This window comes from Vidua chalybeata, chromosome 3, assembly GCF_026979565.1.
Source record: "Vidua chalybeata isolate OUT-0048 chromosome 3, bVidCha1 merged haplotype, whole genome shotgun sequence".
Classification (NCBI taxonomy): domain Eukaryota; kingdom Metazoa; phylum Chordata; class Aves; order Passeriformes; family Viduidae; genus Vidua; species Vidua chalybeata.
The window spans coordinates 47649512-47663907 of NC_071532.1; the positions used below are offsets into that span (position 1 = coordinate 47649512).

General features: G+C 34.7%; 1 protein-coding gene across 6 annotated transcripts in view; it reads right to left on the reverse strand.

Moving 5' to 3' along the window:
- The window catches only part of STXBP5 (syntaxin binding protein 5), a 107012-nt gene that overhangs the window by 11375 nt on the left and 81241 nt on the right, over positions 1-14396 (reverse strand). For 3 of the 6 annotated variants that reach the window (XM_053937936.1, XM_053937932.1, XM_053937931.1), the window contains 5 exons: positions 13429-13488; positions 13283-13330; positions 6427-6477; positions 2081-2320; positions 344-701 (listed from right to left, as the gene is read on the reverse strand). In XM_053937936.1, coding sequence (XP_053793911.1) covers positions 344-701; positions 2081-2320; positions 6427-6477; positions 13283-13330; positions 13429-13488 — 757 coding nt within the window. The remainder of the gene's footprint in view (positions 1-343; positions 702-2080; positions 2321-6426; positions 6478-13282; positions 13331-13428; positions 13489-14396) is intronic. The other 3 variants (XM_053937933.1, XM_053937934.1, XM_053937935.1) reach the window with 3 other exon arrangements.

A 14396-nucleotide genomic window follows, 5' to 3' on the forward strand; every position in this document is an offset into this window, starting at 1 on the left:
AATATTGAGGCATAAGTGTGATGCAAATAGCTGCACAAAAACAGGCAGAGTTCTCGTCAGGTACAAGCTAAAGGTCTGATTCAATGCAGTTTTCTCCATCAGGAAGTAAATTCAACTTTTAGACAAACTCAGTGTAGCTTGAGCTAAAGTGGTAAACTCTTTCATGTGTTAAAAACATAACTAATAGGAATGTGCAATCAAAACTATTCAGGCTCAAGTGTTAGAGAATCATCAACCCTGAGTGAATGTCATTTTTTAAAAATTCATCATCCTGTGGAAAAGGAACCTGTGTAGCAGAAGCCTATTTCTTTTTATATTTAAGTTACTATCGAACAGGTCTTACCTAAAAGTCATAATATGTCCATTGGCACAAAAACATGCAAGGCAGATACTGTTACTCAACGACACTATGTCTCCACGAAGAACAAAAGAAGTCTCTGTTATATTTTGCTTATAAATACAGTTCTGGGATGGCAGTGAGATAACTTTTGCTTGCTTTTCTGAACATATCACTGCATATTGGTTTTCACTGATTTCCTGAGAGGAAGAAGGGGACACTGAGACAGGTCGTCGCTTTTTTGCTTTTTCATCTTTATCTTCATAGTGTTCTCTCCAGGTTTCATGTGCTGGTGGGACCAAAGATCCTGTGGTGTCCAAAAAAGCCATTCTCAAGATTGCCCCTTTTAGCCTCAGGATGGTTCCTAGGAAAGAGTATTTGAGCACATTTCTAAAACAGTTCTCCTAAATTGCTTTTCAAGCTACAAAATATTCCTTTAAGAAGCTAGGAGAATGGAAAGAAAACAAGAACTTCAGTTTGCCTCCCTATGAAAACAGATGTACAGCAACCTTGGGCATTTATCTAAAAACCAGTGAAGCACAAATGTAATCAGGAAAATGTTAAACCAGTTTTCAAGGGTAAAGTGGGTGCATACTCTTTCATTAACTTCAAGGGAAACGTATTTGTATTTAAGTTCAGTGTCTCAAATGCAACTCATTCTCTCCTGATGAATACACAATATGTTTAATATCAACAATAAATGTTATTAGTCAAAGGTGAGCACCACCTTTTCCTTCAACTGGTTCAGAAACAAACATGCATTTTTTTATTTCTCCCCTACAGTTCACACTTGAATCCACTTCTTTAGCTTGAAATGAAAAAGTTTTCCTCCTTACTGTTCTAATCACTGTCTCTGTAAGCCAGACCTTAAGCAAATAAATTTTATTTTACTTTAATTCATTCACATGTAAGTAACAATATGAACATTTGCTAAGTACAAAATATAAAGCAATATCTTTTAAGGATTATGCTGCAGATCCAAAAGGGAAACACACTACCTAGCCTGCAGCATTGCCTTTATGACCAAATGTTACCAAATCTGACCACTGCTGCCAATACCTCACCCAATGGGCACAAATCTCATATATGGTCTAGATGTCCACTCCTCATCATTCCTACAATCAAATAGCATTGCAATTTGTATGTTTGATACCATCTGTGTAGCAAAATAGACATGTTCTGCATGAGACAGTGGTAGCAGGAAAGCTGAATCTACAACTAACAGTCTATCCAATAAACCACTAATACATAATTACAACAAAATCAGTTGCTGCATCAGAAAAACAAGATACATGGCCTTACACAGCAATCCAAATGAATGTATTTATAACTAATATTTCAAGCTAGTTGTTCAATTTACAGCCTTAGTTGTCACTCCCTTTTCTTGCTGCAGGAATACTGATTGATTCTTACCTCATGACTAAAAAACAGTAATAAACGGAGCATTTGATACTATTCATCTCTTCTGCTATCTCTGTTTAACAGCTGCAAACATTGTTTTCTCAGCAAGTAAACACTCAAGTTACATTTTATGAAACTGTACTTTCCATTTTTCCAAGTTGAGAAACTCTGGTAACAAAGTAACCAATCCAGCTTCTTAAACTTACGAGCTAAATCAATGCAATATATATTTTTAATTAATCAATAATTGAAAAGAAAACCCCAAACAGTTTCTTAAAAAATATGAAGAATGACAACAATACTTTATCAAAGCGTACTTTAGCCTGTCTGCTTTGTACATACCACTAGGAGAAACAATTACTGGCTGAAGAAGTCTTTGCTCTCCTCCTGGGGGTAAGTTCAGTACAATGACAAGCACTGTACCCAGCGTGGTGCCAACCCACAGGCAAGGGGAAGGCGATGTGTCAGCCTTTCTTGTGAAAGTCTCACAAAAATGAAGAGCTGAAATTGCCTCGCGGGACTCTTTATCAATGCTAGTTACACTAGAACTCCGGGATCGACTGAAAGAGTTGTCTTTGACATCTGAAAATAAATCAGTATTAATTAAAAAGAATGGCAAATCGGAGGGATTAAGAGAATTTAATTTTTTTTTTTTTTTGTTCTTTAGCATCAACTGTATACTAACTATAATGTTACTGATTTTTGTAGTCCTATTCTTCCTTAGTCATATTTCCTTATTCCCCAATTTCCAGCTGTTTCTTGAGCAAAGCACCCAATATTTGTTGCAGAGGTTGCCATTAGGTAGTTATCATGAACAATTTTAAGGCATATTTCTGTTTTCTAGAGCCAGAGAATAATAGTCATCAAGTGGTATTCCTTTAAAAGGTTGAATAACAAACCTCTCTGCCAATTAGCTGATTGAGCAGATGAAAAAAACATTGGCTCCCATGGAACACAGTTAACTAATCTCAGGAAAATACAACTATTTTACTTTAGGAAATGCAGTGACATGTGCACAGCATGATAGGATGGAACCTGTAATGACTCACAATATTGTTCCACTTTAGGAAACTGTGTGCAGGAGATCTAACAGGCTATTTACACACCCCCAAACTTTTAGTAAGAGGAAAACAAATGCTACCAAATGCCACCTGGTACTGCTATGCAAAGCTGAAGATTTCCACTGGGACTGCTGTGCATAGTGCCAGTAATAGCATTAAAGCTGTTCTGGACGTCTTACTCGCTTGTTTAGCAACAAGCGAATTCTAACGTTAACAAAAGTAAATGCGCTGCTCCACTCTTGCTGTATGCTATCTGTAGGTGTGGCAATATCTGATCCATCAGCAGACACTGAATTTATCTATGCATTCACAAATTAATGCTGTACTTTCTTATTTCGTAATTGCAAAGTTTTAGCACAAGACAGCCCTCACCAGCAAAAAGTTGGATGCAATCTATACTGTGCTTTTTAAAAAAATGACTCAAAAATATTTTGAGTAGGGTATAGACGCAATTGACATTTTAAAGCAGGATTAGGAGCTAAAGAACAACATTCAACCATGTACTGTTTGGAACTACTACTATGTTAGTTTCATTAAATTATTGAAAAACTTTCTACAAAGAATATCCAACATGCATTTGGAAAGCACACATACTAGATTTCAACTGACTAAACACACACATCCACTTAACACAAACAGTGAATCTTCTCAGGAATTGCCTCATTCCAACAAGGATAGAAAAAAAACACTGTCCTGTTGAATTTTAGCTGTCAAATATGAAACAAGAATTATAGGAACTAAATCAATCAGATGTTGACATACTAAGTTTTCACATTAAAAACAATAAATCCAGTGTAAAATAATGAAAACAATAATTTGTTTTTATAAGTCTTCTAATGACCACCACCTCTTATGATGCTTGATTTTTTCAGGCTTGAGTATTTACTAATGTTTTTTTTCAACTTTAACATGGATTAATCAGTCTGAATATAATCAATCATATAGTAACTGCAATAAGCATAGCTTTACATGTGTATTTGTGTGTTCTACCTATTTGATTTGAAGCACATGTGTTCAAATTCCAGAAGCATTGGAATGGACAGGAGAAAACCAATGAAAACTAACTTGTCAGACATATGGACATTTTTGAGAGCGGACAATCCATTCAGAAGAGAGAACAGAGGGTTGAAAGTTTAATTGCTTTAGTGCATCCTATTTATCCTCAAGTTAAGGAAGAAGTTTGTAAATGGATTAGATTTAGATGAAGAGGAAGGAACAGCAGTGTGATGAATCACTACACACCACCAGAAGGATGGAAAGATGAGGCTCTTTTGAGGAAGTAAAGCAAGGAATAGCACCTAGTGGCAATAGCATCTTAATCACTGGATTAGAACATTGAAAAACAATGGTATAATGCAGGCAAGGGTATGATCAAGACAACTTCTGTTTTAGAAAGTGGAGAATAAATACAGAAACACATACTTCAGATTTTTATCTGTTCAGAGAGGAAAAGGAGCTGGTTAAAGATCTAAAGACAGAAAATTAATTTGAAAGAACAAGATCATGAAAGAGTAAGTTTCAAGAAGCCATGGAAAGAAATGAGAGACAATGATAAGGATAATGAATTTAGGAGAAAGGCATTTCAGCTGTCTCCTACAGCCAGTAGATATGGCCACATAAGTGACAAAAATACAAGCAAGCCAACACTGAAGAACACTATGCAAAAGGTATATCACTATGAGAAAAAATAGGAGCAAAATTAAATGTAACTGCTTAAGGAAGTGATTTACAGACCTGAAAACCTACAATAATTTTACACAGAACAAAATGAGGTTTCTAAGCACAGATATTCACATACATGCAAAGTCAAAACCAGTCAAAGGCTATTACAATTCAGAAGGTACAAACTATTTTGAGTTTATCAGAAATGATGTGATAAAAAATCCATTATTTCAGTAGAAGGAACAGCAAATATTAAGTGATGTAGAAAACACTGTAACTCTTTCAAGATTGGAAAATGCTGAAAAAAACTTTCAACATTCACTTTTCACCACTCTTCATTAGGAAAAAGTAACACTTCCAAGTACTTTTGCCATCAAGGAACTGTGAGTAAAACAGCAGAATTACAATTGGTTGATACATAAGTATAAATGTGTTTCAGTTTGCAAAGTATGAAATTCACCCTACACCAAAAATTATCCCTAAACCATTAGTAAACATAGCATGGAATCCCAGAAACATATTGAAAAGAGTAATCAAATTCTTCAGCTCTTCTGTGCCAACATGGCCACAGTCAAATTGCTCTAGTTCCAGACACTGAGCTTAGAAAGATGAGGAAAAATTCCCAGAGGAGATTAACAGAAGCCACCTCAGGTTTAGATAACTTAACCTAAAGAAGAAGGAATTCTGTAAAGAAAAAAAATCTGTAAAAATGAAATTAGAGATATGATGACAGATTTCAACAGCATAAAAAAATTACTAAAAAAGATAGGGAATGCATGTTATCCCTGTTTATCATGGAAAGGACAAGAACAAGTTAATATGGAAGCAAGGAAGATGGATTAAATAACAGGAAATCTGTCTAATTAGACTATACAACATTGAAACTTTGTCTCTGGTGTATTTCTAAATAACTTTTTTATTAGAGGCTCATGAATAGATCAGAGGTTAAATTGTCAAAATATCTGTATCCCTGACAAAGGATCCTTGCCAATCCTTGGATAAGGAACCTCTGAGAATTGCTTCCAACTTAACATTTCTCCAAGAGGGGCAAGCTGTAATTGTAAATCAGGGTGGTCCAGCATAGTTTCAGGATATACCAGTGCCACAGACTTATGCCCTTCTTGACAGCAGCAGCACCTGGCAAACACAGTGCTACAGCTGCCATCTGATCCTGGCTGTCTTCTGCTGGGCTGGTGGTGGCAATTCTGCTGCAGAGAGAGGAGCAAGCTGTGGCGGGCAGATGCCAGCTGCATTTATTACTGTAGGTTTACAGTTGTCCCCCATCATCTTCAGAGAACAAGTCAGAGGAGCTGGATCTGATCTAACAGCTGGCAGTCAAAGTATTTAAAAAACCCCAAGCGACTCGTTTGTACATTGTTTTAGTTAGGCAACACAATGATCTTTAGTACTACAGACCTCACAACTGAACTGATCTTTATTTTAAAAGTTACTGTGTGTTTTCAAGAAAAATGAATTCTCAGACTGGTCATCCATCCGAACAGCTGTATATTATTTTACTTTAGAGAGAGTGGTCACAAGACAATTAATATTTATAAAACTATAGCCAACTATTTGTTGGGAACACCTCAACATATCCTGTTAAGATATTTCATTTTTCAGTTTAAAGCGTATCAGATGGTCCTAAACAGGCAGCAGTTTTCTTAATAAGCTGTGTGCTTATTCACGCTTTTGCTATCACAGCACGACTGATAAAGTGAGTGACAGATACCTAAAAATTATGATGAAAATTTGATAAGCCATATACAGGAACTGCAGGCTTACCTTATGATGACAGCAATGACCTTTTGTGCCTGAGAGTCCCCAAAAAGAATGGAATTAAAATTTTATTTCTACACTTCAGATAAATGCAACATGAAGTCATGATAGCTTACATAATTTAGGCCTCTTACTTTAACATACTCACATTCAGATTTAGTAAGAATAAAATCAACTATATAAACTTACCTAAATCAGGCTTTAACTCAGTAGGCAAACTTAGCTTCCTGGACATCTTTGCTGAAAAGTGAAGTATATCTTTTTTTTAAAAAGAAGAAACATAATTTTGCTGGTCCTTATTTGCTTCTTTTGCAATATTTAATATATAATTATTCATTACATTCACTGAGGTACTTTAAAGGATTTCCACTAAAGTAGAGCCTCACTTCCTCAAGTGAGGGGTGCAAACTAGGTCATGGAAGACAGCAAAATCCCTAAATACAGCATCTTATGACTTTTGCTGAGCTTGATTTCTCTTCAGGCAGGACTTTAATGGATTGGATGAACTTGGCTTTGGCTCAACCTCAAGTTTTAACTCCTCAGGTAAGAGGTAAGAATTGCAAGGATGTGCACTGATTCTTACAGTTACAAAAAGTTAAGATCCCATCCCCCTTTCTTATACCCTACTTTCTAATCAAACCTGAGACATTTAAAATAGAAAAAAAGAACTTGAAATTACACTAAAATTAATGCACATGTGTAAAAAGCTAATCACCTGAGAGAAAATCCACAACCTGAGAACAATGAAGACATTACAGAGAATAATCAGAAAATAAGCAGCGTACAAATGCTTGCAACACATTTAAAAAAACCAGAAAGATTTTGATAATACTGCTCAAGTGAAAAACAGCACTTCAACTCATACTTGACTTAGAAATTCTTTTTATAGGAATGGAAATCTTGCAGTCCATTTAAACTGCAGTACAATACAAACAAATGCTGCTACAAAAAACATCACAAGCTAGTAGGCATACATACCACTTCCATCTTACTATAATTACTGGAGAAAGAGTTGTTTTGATATAGTTCATCTGCTAGATCAGGACTACACTCTAAATTTATTTCCCAGCCACATGCTTCAGCTTTGATGTATCATTAAATTCTTTATGATCTTGCATGGGTAATACTTCTTTTCCTAAAGTAGATACTGAGCTTAGCCTCATAATTCTAGGAGTACCTTGTAATGGATCCCACTCAAAGCAGCCTGAATCCTGCTGCTTTTCTCTGTTAAAATTGGAGTTACCTATTTCTAATTATCACTTTAACAGAAATCATTCCAATTTCTACATATCCTGAAGAACAGCATGTGACTTAAAGTTAGTTCCACTCCTTCCAAAAGTGAAATACTTCACTGTATCATCTATTATGCTCATCAATATTGCAAATTCTAGTCATCTGAATAGTTGAACAGTTTTATTCCTGTCATACATCGTAAAAATTTGAGAACAAGACTCCAGAAATAATCTTCTAATTACCTTTATGTGTGAATGTTAAAAGTATGCTTGAATTAAACTGAAATTACTTACTCGCAGGCAGAAATGCTAATCACTTATTTTAGTGCAGGCTGAAACTGAAAAAGGCAGCCTGACTAAGTATTTTCTACCCTCATCCTTGCTTCAGCACTGGCAAATACCTAATTTAATGGTGAGGCCAAAACTCATCTAAATGAGGTTTCTGCCAAGGGTTGCACCCAAATAAGATTAACTCGTATTTCAGATCAGAGCTCAGAGATAGGAAGAACAGAAAACCAGGGTACACAACAGCACTAATGACAAGGAGCCCATCTTTTTGCTATCAGCTTGAACTTAAATCAGCTTCCAGAGAGATAATGAAATCTCATCTGGAATGGTGAATTACAAGATGGGCATTCCTCAAAACACTTGTTTTTTCTGTTAGACATTTAAATAGTAAGAGCTGAGATACTGAACAAAACTTCAAGTACATACTCAGAAAATAACTGGAACTATTTTTGGTTTCTAGCAGCTTTCACCATGTGTAAATAAACTATTCAACTAATTGAAGACCAGTACAGTCACTTTTTGCTTTTCAAATAGAAACATTTGGCACAATCTTAACAACTGGGAGAAAACTGACCAAAAAAAAGAAAAAAATTCCAAAGTTACAGATAATATAACATGTAATAGCAAGTATAGGCAAATTGTATTGGATTCTGAGAGCCAATCCAGTTTTAGCTTTTTGTTCCTTAGTGAAAGGCCAGCTGTGTGAACTAGGCTGGTAAGATAAAACAAATTTGTCAGACAATTTTCAACATACACTGAACTATGTCTCATTAATAGGACAAGAGGATACAAGAATTGTTAAAAAGGATATAATTACTGGAAATCGTGAATTACTATGCTATGCAAAAAAACCCCAACGTTTCAAAACATATGTTAATGTGTCAGAAACCTCAATAATTCAAATGTAAATGAGAAATAAGAATCTATTCCAACAGCAATGGTGCCATCTTGTGTTTAAACAAGAAACTGCCTAAATATGCAGTAAGAAAATAGGAATATTTCACCAGCTAAGCCCTTTAAAACTAACATTAATTACTCAGTATAAAAAAAAAAAAAAACCTGCGTGCATTCACATTGGCTTAAGTTTTACAATTTTTGACAAATTCAGTTTTTTATGCCTCAGATGAAAACCAGCAACATGCTAGATATCTTGTACAAAGCAAGAGACATAAATCAGAAAAATGGAAGATACAGGATGGAGATCTACAAAGAGAGATCTCAGTGTCAGGCTTTTCACTCCAGCTGTACAACAGGGCAGAGGTGATGCTGACTGCTGCTGCTGCACGTGGCTGACTTCAAGTAGTAGCTGTCATATCAGAGTTCAATAACTCCCTTGGGGGTGGTGGTTGCTGCAGCATTTATAGCCCAGAGAGAGATCTGGGATCTGTTGTGCTCCTCCTGGCACATTGCTGCTCAAGGCAACAGTGACTGTTTTGCCTGGGTTTAGTCCTACATTTAATATTTCTCTATATTAGAAAACCTGGAGTAATACACAGGTGCACACACATGTTCTGTCAATATATATAATTAGGTATCATATTAGAGAACTGTCCAAACCCAGGTATTCTTGGAGATTTCTCACAGGTCAGGCTTGGGAAGGTAGGTGTTAAAATATGAAAGACTTTCTTTCCATAACATGTTATGTGTCAGTATAGCAGGAACAACCTTCAATTCAATGAAGAAAACCTGAAGCCTGAGAAGGCTTTTCAATAGGAAGCTGTTGCTTAGAAGCAACAGTTACATTTCCTTTGCAGTGAGTTATCCTGAGCTGATACTTTAAAATGTATAGCACATCAGTTTGAAAGTTCTACAGTGACTTCTCCTTCATTGCTTTTATTTTCAAATAAAATTCTAAAGATTATAAAACACATGTTTCTTGGAGCTTTGACAACCAAGAGAACAACTTATGAAGCCTATTTCATATAACATCACATGAGAAATAACTAAGCAGCTTAGAATTTTTTAGAGACACCAAATCTCCCTAATTATTCTCTATTTGACAACTACACAAAGTGAAATATTTACACTATCAATTAACTAATGTTGAAATCTCTAAAATTCACATGAGAATAATAAAACCATTTCACAAGAAACTGTAAAAAAACATGTACTTGGATACCTCAAAATTAGATCAAAGGATTAAAAACACATTGAAAGAAATGGTCTTTGACATTAGGGCAAATAAGAACTTATGAACATCTGAAAATTTGATTCAATGAAAACAGCTGTAATGGTCAATTATTATAGCAATGTTTGAAAAATTTAGGTATACGCTTAGAATGTAAGAAATGTGCGAAACCTCTGTCAGTACTAACAGCAGGGATCACAAAAGTTTGGAACTAAATCTACTCTGTTTAAGTCTGTTTACTAATACTCTTTGCAATTGTTTTTAAATTTGTAAAGTGCAAGAAATAAATAAGACAAATTTTCCTGAGAATTATTTGACACATAGGCTACTAGAACAGTTATAAATGTTTTAAAATCTACCATATTTTGCAGGCACCTTTACTAAAGGTTTTTCCAGAAATGGTTGTTACATCTTAACTTCCAACACAGTTTGTAGCTATAATATTTAATTATCTGTATCTACAGCTGAAGATTTTGCTTCCACTGAAGTTGGATCCCAATGTCTTTCTATAAAAATGACACAGCCTTAGAAAATAAGTACTTCCTACCAATTCTTCTTTCTGCAAATTCATTTACATTAAGTATATTCCTTCATATTACTTCACAGCATATTGCTTATACCTTCAAATATGTGACATTTATAAGAGAATGGGCTGGATTCAATAACGGCCACAGTACTTTCTAAAATTTCTAGAAATGCTTATTTACATCAAGTATCTCAATATCTCCAAGGAAACAATTAACTATGATTTTTTTGAGGTTCATCTTTGATGCAAACCAAAGGGAAACATGACCCAGAAGCAACACAATTCACAACAGGTCTTTAACTTGATTTACTATCCATTCCTTAGCACAGAGCATTCACAGTTGTGTATTTAGAAGAAGAAAACAAACCAGACCAACTAATCTAAATGTGGGTGCATGAAGCATTTGCATATTGTTTTATAGAAATCTGCAGAATTTTATAGAAATCTGCAGAAATGAAAATGCTTTACATCAGTTGCAATAAAGTGATAAATTGACAATGGCTTCATGTTTATAATTGTGTGTGTGATGTTACCACCTTGCAGCCCTACCACTGAAATGAAATTACTTCACACTTTGCTAGCAGCATTCCCTTGCTTCTTGTTCCCATGCTGCAAACACAGGAGTGATATTAACATCAACTGAAATTACCAACGGAAATGAATTTAATTCTATTTTGCACCACATTTAGCAGGTTGTATTTTACACATTGACAAGGAATGGAAAGAACTTGAACTGATTGCTCTGTGTGCCAGTGCAGAGAGCTATAACCATGCCATATACATCAAATACCTCAAATCCATCCCTAATCACACAGTTGATGGCAAATAATTTGTTTCACACAACATGATGATGTTGATGACAGTGACATATTTCACAAAACTCATTGTCCATGCACCCTTGGTTGTCAATTCAGTTTAAAACAATGAAAAGCAAAAACATGCAACTATTAACACAGGAAAGGTGCTTTATTTACATGAAAAAGCTTAAAAGTAAGTTCAGAAAGAGCTAGAATAAGCATGTCAGATAAGCTATAGAAAACATGGTAGCAAAACAACCACATTCAGTGCACAGCAAATCACTCAAAACTAGGAAAATGCAAAATAAATAATTATCTTTAAGCTTCCAATAAACTGTGCAAATTACACAAATCACAGTCTAACTTACACCCTGAAGAATGCATTGCTTATAAATAAATGTTTTGCTTTTTTTAGCTGTGAAAAACATTCCTAATACTTTCAGTTGAAAGGCTTCCATCTGAAACAGCTGTAAATGGCTCAATACAATCCTCATTGGCATACTTTATTAATGGTCTAACATAACCCTTTGAAAAGAATTGAAATAAAAAAAGAGGTCACAGTCAGTCAAATTTTCCATGTGTTTTGCACAAGACAGTGTGTTTCATGTTCAAAAGAGACAAAAGGGAAACATTGCCTCAATGGACATTGATATAACATGCACAAGACTAGGTGTTCTTTTTCTCAACCTGAACATTAGATTCTAGTTACCCTGAAAATCCTTTAGGGGAATTAATGCTCATGTAAAAGACACTAATTTCTTTTTTAATTACAGATGAATTCACATAATGTATTATTGATGGCCATTTGCTTTCTTGACATATTCAGACTTTAGCTGCCCCAAAATTAATTTTCCCTGCCATTTCTGATGTCATTGAAAGAACGTCTCAACATAGAGCAAAAATATGTACAGTACTTTCTCATTCTGTACTTCAAATTTCAAGGATTACTTGAAATTCTTGAGGATCTGTACCTCAATTTTCAAGGATTTAAAGTATTACATTGTCATACTCTTGTTTGTCTCCCTGAACTTCGAATGATTCTTTGCCTCAAATACTGAATTATGATGAAAGGGATTACTATTTTAGGATAAAATTGAAATTGCCAAATAGAAAAACCAAAGGGAGACTTCAAGAAAAGCAATCTCTTCCTCCCTTGTCTCAAGCTATGCTTCCACGCAACCTGTGATATAGTAGCTTAGCAACCAGTTTTACTATAATTTCAACCTAAACTGACTGAAGAGATAAAATGAAATTATCCTACAATGATATACTGATTTGCTAAATGAAAACAAAAAGAACATTAGCAAAGTGATTCTGCAATCAAAGTAACCATATCCCAGTTAAGGAAGAAGAGTCCCTTTCCCAAAGCTAAATCATACAGCCTCTTGCTTTCATTTATTTAATGAGCCAGTTGTCAGAAGCAGAGTTATTTTCATTTTAGCCATGAAAGGGTTCAATCTAACTGCTTACAACATATCCCAAGGCAATTTTGTTGCCAAATTAAGACACAAGTCTAGAGCTGGTAGGGTATTGTATCACTGTTGGATGCAGGAAAGTAAAGAGAGTTCTGGAGCAGCAGTAGGGAATACTTATATATGTACAAGCCAGTCCTCTTCCAAATGAATGAATGCAACCATGATAGTGCCTCATTCCTGACCATAGCGAAAATCTGACCATTTGGCTATGAATACAACATATAAAAAAGAAATGGCATCAGCCATATGTTCCCAAAACCAGCGCACGTTCGCAAAAGTAGCGGAATCATGTTGTGACTTGCATAGACTGAACTCTTACTATGTATCAGAATTTTACCCATCCAGAAAAACAGAGAAGTGCAACTGCAAAATCAGAGAATTTAAATCACCGATATCCTTGATTTTTTTTATATTATTGTGCTCAGTGTATTTAATACAGAAGCAGTCCATAGAATTACCAATTAGCATAAAGAATGAAAGAATTAATAACAGAATGCTTTCAAATTTGATTGTTATTTTGCCTAATTTTTTGCTGCTGGGTTAGTGCTGCATAGAATAAGGCACTGAATTAGAAAGAGTAGATTTTTTCTAGCTCCTACCTATGTCATTGGTTACCATCTTGGAAAACTTTCTGCTTTTGGTCTTCACTGTAAATAATATTATAATAAAAAAAAAAAATCAATCTAAGTGTATCAAAAGGTGAACTAAAGAAAAAATAAGACTAAAGAAAAGAAAAATACTGTACCCTTTTCTATAAAATTATTCATTTTTTGTTCATCATCAGAATTGTTAGGTGAACCAGAACCTACAAGTGGAGACAGAATGAAATGGATATACATTTGACATGAATGAAGGGGCTATATCTTTGACACAAAAATCAATGTATACACTTAAAATATACATATATCACACAATATATGTATACATATATTATACAAAATTATATACAGGATCTGAGTTTAACAAAGATACAAAGAAAATATCAAATACTGATATTCGTATTCTCTGTAGCTGTATTAGATATTATAAAGTACAAATTACTTTGGCATGACACAGTTCTGGCATACTGGAATTAGCCACAGTGAGTTTACTGCTAGAAATAATGCCCTCATTGAACAAATGTTTACACTGAATAACTAAATGGCTCCACTAATCATTGCTCCAGACACGAGATTAGCCTAAATTATGAACAGAGATTAGCCTAAGTTATGATTCACAAAACACAGCTGTAACAGTAAACACAAGTCTTATAAATCTGTTTGGTTTTTTTTTTTTTTCCCCAATGCAGTAAATTATTATTGGACCACAGTTCTTCAACTACTCTGCAGACAACTCTGAGCCGATAGTGCCACCTGGATTTTTCTGTATCCCAACCCTGAAAAACTGATCTTAGCAATAGACCACAACTTCAGGCTTACCACTGTCATGAAATTAAAACATTGCCAGGAAATTAAAATAATTAATCTAAAAAATTTTAAAATTTAATTGGATTTTATATTGTGGAAGTGTAAAACCAGAATAGAACACAAGCATTTTAGCACTTCTGAAGACAAAAACTTGATAGTTTAAATGCTACACAGTCTTTTAGGTCAGATAAATGCTCCCAGAGTCTAAGCCTATTACTGCTTGGCATCTATAGAAAATGCAGGAGGTAGGACTATTCCTCCTGCATTTTCACAGTATTTCTATAGTTCTGTGTTAGTGAAACTGTAG